Here is a 7,197-nt window from a genome sequence, read left to right on the forward strand (position 1 = left end):
TGGCTATGAATACCCTTCATAATATCATAATAATATAAACACTGAACACCAACCTAGCCAAAATTACAATATAACTATATTAGAGGAAGGGGTGCATGTGTGTGGTTTAAATCCTCTTCTTCCATAGTAGGAAGTAAAGAGAAAAGGCCTGAAGCTGAAAAATCAAGATATAGCAAAGCAAGAATACTATTTAGAGACAGAAGGTCAGTATTAACAGAATTAGTTAAAAACAGTTGAAAACTTATCAACTCTGGGGACAAGAACATGATAGGAGAAGGGGCTAGAGACTGGAATTGTTTTTTACGCAAATCTGGTAGAACTATTGGATTCTCTAAACTATGTGGATAAAATTACGTTGTTAAAAATTAAAATTTTAAGAGAGAAAGTAGATTGGAAGAGGGGATGTGGATGCAGCCCATGCAGAATCCTCTTTCGGAGAAAGTGATGGGAGGAGCTTGTGAGGTATGGGTATAGGACAGAGAGGAGATTTAATGTTCTCAGTATACGAGAGTGATGATATGTTTATTATCTGTGGAGAGGGAACTCTGCAAAGGGGGAGAGTTTGAAAATACAGAAGAGAAGGTGACTGTCTATTCTAAAAGAGACTGAAAGAAGTCAGATCAAGAGTGCAGAACAGGGCTTCCCTGGTAGCGCAGTGGTTGAGAGTCCGCCTGCCGATGCAGGGGACACGGGTTCGTGCCCCGGTCCGGGAAGATCCCCCCGGTCCGGGAAGATCCCACATGCCGCGGAGCGGCTGGGCCCTTGAGCCATGGCCGCTGAGCCTGCGCGTCCGGAGCCTGTGCTCCACAATGAGAGAGGCCACAACAGTGAGAGGCCCGCGAACCCAAAAAAAAAAAAAAAAAAAAAAAAGAATGCAGAACAGGGCTTCCCTGGTGGCTCAGTGGTTAAGAATCCGCCTGCCTGTGTAGGGGACATGGGCTCGATCCCTGGTCTGGGAAGATCCCACATGCCGCGGAGCAGCTAAGCCTGTGCACCACAAATACTGAGCCTGCTTTCTAGAGCCCGCGAGCCACAACAACCAAGGCCCGTGTACCACAACTACTGAAGCCTGCGCACCTAGAGGTTGTGCTCACAGCAAGAGAAGCCACCGCGGTAAGCCTGTGCACCACAACGAAGAGTAACTCCCGCTCGCTGCAACTGGAGAAAGCCCGCACACAGCAATGAAGACCCAGCGCAGCCAAAAATTAAAAATAAGTTTAAAATAAATAAATTTATTTAGAAAAAGGAATGCAGGACAATTTTTTTTTTAATGAGAGATAATTTACTTTGAGACTAGAAGAAAAAAAATGTGAGTGTGAAGGCAGATACATAAACCTAAAAGTTTTGGAATAGCTCCATATTCCTTCCAAATTGTTTCTAGTGATTTCTGGGTAATATATGCATAGTGAAAAAAAGCACACTTCTGGTCAAAAGAGGACACTTTTTTTTCCCTTAAGTATAGTTAATTAACAATGTTGTGCTAATTACTGCTGTACAGCAAAGTGATTCAGTTGTACATATATATACATTCTTTTTTTAATATTCTTTTCCATTATGGTTTATCATAGGATATTGAATATAGTCCTCTGTGCTCTACAGTAGGACCTTGTTGTTTATCTATTCTATATATAAGAGTTTACATCTGCTAACCCCAAACTCCCACTCCATCCCTTCCCCAACAGCCCCGCCTTGGCAACCACCAGTCTGTTCAAGACAGGACACTTTTATGACTTTATTAAACATTAGGACAGAGATGAGAGAAACACGTTTCCAAGGATGCATCAAGTTAAGTTTTAAGTAAAAGATCAGCAGAGATCAGGGCACTATGGGGACAGACATCTCTTGCGGTGTCTTCTGAGATCTTTCTCTGAGAACAACCCGACTCCTCACCCCAGAGGTGGGTGCCAGCCACCACCATGTTTGTACTATGGGATCTTGGTCCCCTGGTCACAGTACATTGGGCTGGGGTGGATACTTTCCCCAAGTTTGGGCAGTCGTTTGTTTTTTCAATGATTTAAAATTGTGACTGGGAGACACAGTCTGTGGGCGGCTAGAGCTGAGGTGACATACAAACACAGGACCTATAGGGTTGACATGTCGGCTGAAAAGGACAGTCAGTCCATAGGGAGAGAATATGGCTGACGTACCAAGGGATCTAGAAAACAGGGACCCTATGGCCCAGAGAGAGAGAGCAAGACGGACTGCTCTGCGTTCTGCTGGCTCTTCCACTCTGAGTTCTGTTCCTTGCAGGGCCTGGCTCAAACCCACCCTTGGGTTCTGAATACCACTCTTGTGTCTTTATCGTAAATACCCTCTCCTTTTGTCTATAACCATTTTAATAGGGTTTCTGTGACTGGCAAGCAAAAACCTGGATTAGAACCATCTTCTCCCACTTCCATCCGAGTCCTCTTCTGGCCATCGATTTCCCCCCATTTATTCTCTCTTGGGAAATCCACAGAGTCTCCATAATCTCTTGGTTTCTCTCTTTTCCGGGACCAAATGCTCCCAGTTCCAACCCCCATCTTGCCCCTACTCACCTGTATCTTGCTCAACTTTTTCTTTTTTGGCTGTGTGGAACAGCACGTTCCCTAACCGGGGATTGAACCTGTGCCCCTGCATTAGAAGCACAGAGTTTTAACCACTGGGAAGTCCCTTCCTCAACTTTCATGCCCTAAAAAAAACAGGTTTTCCAGAAAGCCCTCCTGGACTACTCAGACCTCAGGGATCCTCTCTTCCAATGACCTCCAATAGCACCAGACTCTGTCCATGGGTCCCTGTTCCCAGACCACAGCCTGGGTCCAGGATGGCTTCATCGGCACCATCTAGAGCATGTTAAAATATTACAGACTCCCCGTCACCACTCTCCCCAGCCCCGAGATTCTAATTCAGTTGATCTGGGAGAAGCCTGTACTTTTTAAAAGGCTCTCAAGTGACTCTTCTCTGTATTCCAGTTTGAAAACCATCAATCTGTACCACTCACTTGGTACTTGACATAAACTACTTTGTATAGTTAGTTACCACTTTGTGTGCATTTTAAATTTTGTTCACAGTAAACTAAAACCTTCCGGGCCACAGATTTAGAGAGCATTCAGGTGGATCTCTCCTAGACCTTCCTCTTACCAGATACCTTGATGATCTACACTGCTACCCTCCTACCTGATATGATTGACCCCAGGCAGAAGATATGGCCATCCTACCCAAGCCTTGGGCCTCTTTGTCATGCTTGGGACTCTAGGGAATGTAGAAAAAGGAGATGACATTGTAGATCATGGCTAGATACCAATGGCCTCTTCATGACAGAGTAAATCTGGACAAGACTGAAATTTCCATGAACGTTTCCTCTCCTGGTGCCCTGTAGAACTGTCATTGGTTGCGGGGAGTTGCAATGAACAGGATACTCTGCATCCCTTTTGGGGCAAATCCGAATTCAGGATGTTGATTTCATGATGTCCATGTGAAACAGTCCGTTCACACGTGACACACAAGGGGACCCAAACTGATGAGTCAAATGGAGCAAGACGTAGCTAGACTGGCCCGGGAATGATTGTCAATCCCCAGTAGCAGGTGGTCATGCTCAGTAGTCATCCCCAGAAGTCCCCACTTCCAGATCCCAGCATCCCTTACACCCTGAAAGAATTGGCCAAGACCTGGTAAAATGAATACAGTGCAAACACTGTTTAAAATTTTACTGCGGCTAGCCAGGGCTTTGGGTAGAGCAAGAAAGTGTGTGTGTGTGTGTGTGTGTGTGTGTGTGTGTGTGTGTGTGTTTTGGGGGTGGGAAAGGGAACTCCTTGGTGCCCCACAAGTCCCTGCCTTGAGTACAGGAGCCAAAAAGGAGGAGACCTGTAGGACAGAGGTTGATCCCTTTCAAAGTCAGCACGGTGGGGATGAATGTGGTAGACTCTGACACTGAGCATCCAAGGGCTGTCAGACACTTGCCAGGAAGCCGTAGGGTGTCTCCCCTACCTGTTTCTCTCAGAAGGGCCATTACCTAAAGTAGCAAAAACCATATGACCAATGTTGTCCCAGCTCACACTTCTGGGATCCCATCTCTGCCCACCTCCCCCAAACCTGACACCCTCGCCTCACCTCTTCTCTTCTATTCCCTGCCTACCACTCGTCCCTGACCCCACCCCTCCCCACAGAATCTCTCATCCTCCACCCTAGTCCCATGCAGAGTCATCTGCTTTCCTCCCCACCAGACTCCCGGGTCCTGCGCACCTGGGGGTGCTGGACAGGCATGTGCCTGTGATGATGAGGATGACGCCCACGAGGAAGCCGGCCAGGCCGAGGGCCAGGCCGAGGGTGAAGACCAGGGTCTCTGTGGTGTCAGGCAGCAGGGTAGGCACCTGGGGCTCTGGGAGAGAAAGAGAGGGTCAGGGGGTCGGGCAAAGGGATTCCAGAGTGAAGGACACACGGGTGTGAGAAGGGGGGCCTGGGGAGGGGGCTTCGTACCCCAGTGCTTAAAGAGCGGCTGGTCCAGGCCCCAGTGCTCCACCTTGCAGTCATAGAAGTCATCCACCGAGGGCACGAAGGGCAAGTAGTGGAACTTCCGGAACAGATGGTTGGGCTGGGCATAGAAGCTGGTCTGGGCCACCCCCTCGGTGATGGTCTGCCCGTTGCGCAGCCAGGTGATATTGATGACAGGGGGGAAGATGTTCTCCACGACGCAGATGAGGACGTTGGGCTGGCCCAGCTCCACGTGAGACTTGGGCAGCACAGTCACTCTTGGGGGCACTAGGAGGAACCAGGCCCTGAATCCCACAGGCTCAGCCCTCCAGCTGGGCCTTATCAGGGCTGGGATTGAAGGGTGTTTCCTCCTATTAGCTTTCCGAGAGCAGGGAATGGTCTAGGATGGTGACACCAGGACAGAAGCAGGGGGACAGAGGGATGAGAGACTGTGGAGGGCAGAGGGGGCCCCCGGGGGTCCTGTATCTGCCAGGTCCCTGATGGGGAGTACAGCGGGAGGGGTCATTTCTCAAGAGGAAGAGGTTGCTGAAGGAACCTGAGAAGATCCAGCACCTCCTGGGAAGGAAAGGGCCTGAGCACAACAGTCTCAGATTCCGAGAGTGGAGCCCAGGAGTCCATAGAGGCCTGTGAGGGGGAGAGGAGGCTTCTCTGGGCCTCCCCTGCCTGCCAGGGGCTTAGTGGAGGGGGGCACAGAGGAAAGGCCCGGTACCGTTGGCGGCTCTGGTACGGTTCGAGCGCTCCACCAAGACGTCCAGATGCGCTTTGATCATCGTGATACTGGCCAGCCCATGCTGCGGGTCAAAGTAGGCGAAGTTGCCAAATTCAGGCAGACGCCACACAGCCTCCCTCTTCTTCAGGTCCACAGAGAACAGCTGCTCTCCATCGAAATCGTAGGTGAACTGACCCGAGCCATCATAGGACTGGTAGAAGGCTGGTCCGTAGGAGCCCATGTGGTCAGCTGTATTGGGTGAGTTCAGGGGTCGGGGGAGAAAAGAAAAGGTATCAATCTCATCCATCAGATGTGATGTATTGAGTCTCTGAGCTGTGCCCCATCCTTGGTTCTGTGCGGGGGCAGAGTCCCGTTCTGACGCTGAGCTGGTCCTTGGAGAGTAGAAGGGTTGCCAAGGGACGGGAGGGAGAGGATGGAGGGCATGGGCACATCCCCTGCACACTGGCCAGCACAGAGTCATGGGTGCAGCCCGGCATACCGGGTTGGGAAGAAGAGAGGTTGCCTAAGCTCAGGCTTGGGATCCCCAGAGTTAAATCTTGGCTCTGATGGTCTGCCCCAGCTGTGCTACCAGGTCCTGTGTGTGAGATGAGAGGTGAGTAGGGGTGGGATGAGGAGAAAATAAGTAAGGTGAAGAGCATCCATGGAGCTTTGGGCACAGAGATGCAGTGCAAGAGGATGTGAGGGAAAACAGGTGATAGCGGGCAGGAGTAAGAAGATTTGTGACCAGAGACTGAAGGGATAGAAAAAGGCAGCCCAAGGTATTGCAAAGAGCAGTGGAAAAGGAGTCAGAAGTTCAGGGTTCATGTCACAACTCTTCTGTCTCAGAGCATTATGATCAAATGTGTGTCTTCCCATGACTGAGGCTCAATTTTCTAGAAATTGGGAGTTAGGTGTTCGTTGATAAGATGGCTTTATAATTCTATGAAATTATTTGTGCAATGATCATGAGAAACCACCATGTGCCCAGCACGATACCAGGCCCCAAGGAAATACAGACAAACCAGCTGTGGACCCCGCACACAAGGAGCTCAAGTCTAGAGCAGGATAAAGACAGATAAACAGCTACCTATTGACCTGGTGATAAATACAGCAATAGAAAATGGGCTCGCCCGAAGCCAGGAAGTGGTACAGAAATCAGGATGCTGGGCAGCAGTAGGACGGAGGTTTGGGTCTCAGAGAGGAGGGAGGAATGAGGAGGCACCTGAATGTGATGCTGGGCTGAGCTGCACCTGTATTTTAGGTCCAGGACAGACCTGATAGAGGTGAGAGGGATGCGGGTAACAGAAGTTGCCCATAAACCAGAGGAAAGGAACTGTTCACTCTCTGTACCATCTGGCGTGTAACCCCACGCCCTTAATCTCCTCTCCTCACCCAGCACCCTCTGCACTCACCCTTGATGGCCCCAGCTTCCTGGGGGCTCAGGAGGGTCATCAAGGTGTGGAGTCCCAGGACCAGCCCCCCACTGAGGACCATTGTCCCTTGGTGCTTTAACCAAATAAGTCCCAGTCGGTGTGGAGGGTAAAGGAAGAGGGGGAAGGTAAAGAGGAAGAAACAGATTCTAGGATGAGGGAGCCCCCTGCTGTATTCAGCCAATCAGAGAAATTCTCTGCGTTAAATGTAGCTGTTGCTGGGGAAAGAAGTAGAGGAAAGAGCCTGGGTGAGAAGATGGAAGAATTCATTGGGCCCACGAGCACCAGGGAGGCTTGGTCCACAGGAAGCCAAAGGGATGGGAGGGGCTTAGATTAACTGTTTCTACATCCTGCAAGAAGGTATCCTGTGAAGGGAGAGGAAAGGCCATCAGAGCACCGCATAGCTGAGCTCAAACAAATCCTCTATCTTAATCCATGGTATAGGGACTCCTACTCGTCCTATACGTTTCTGTGGACCAATTTGGAGTTAAAAAATAAAATAAATTTGGGGATTCCTTGGCTGTCCAGTGGTTAGGACTCTATGCTTCCACTTCAGGGGACATAGGTTCAATCCCTGGTCAGGGAGCT

At 49.8% G+C, this 7,197-nt stretch overlaps 1 protein-coding gene across 1 annotated transcript; it reads right to left on the reverse strand.

The window, feature by feature from the left end:
• Nucleotides 1–2,008: 2,008 nt before the first annotated feature.
• Nucleotides 2,009–6,723, reverse strand: LOC113630971 (HLA class II histocompatibility antigen, DO alpha chain-like). Its single transcript, XM_027126927.1, has 5 exons — nt 6,592–6,723; nt 5,180–5,428; nt 4,456–4,737; nt 4,222–4,357; nt 2,009–3,991 (listed from the first exon to the last, which is right to left on the reverse strand). The coding sequence occupies exons 1-5, from the start codon at nt 6,671–6,673 to the stop codon at nt 3,988–3,990; spliced, it is 753 nt and encodes a 250-aa protein (XP_026982728.1). The 5' UTR covers nt 6,674–6,723; the 3' UTR covers nt 2,009–3,987.
• Nucleotides 6,724–7,197: the final 474 nt, after the last annotated feature.

The sequence above is a fragment of the Aethalodelphis obliquidens genome, unplaced genomic scaffold (genome assembly GCF_003676395.1).
Source record: "Aethalodelphis obliquidens isolate GAN/ISIS:26980383/991018 unplaced genomic scaffold, ASM367639v1 scaffold31, whole genome shotgun sequence".
NCBI classification, from domain to species: Eukaryota; Metazoa; Chordata; class Mammalia; order Artiodactyla; family Delphinidae; genus Aethalodelphis; species Aethalodelphis obliquidens.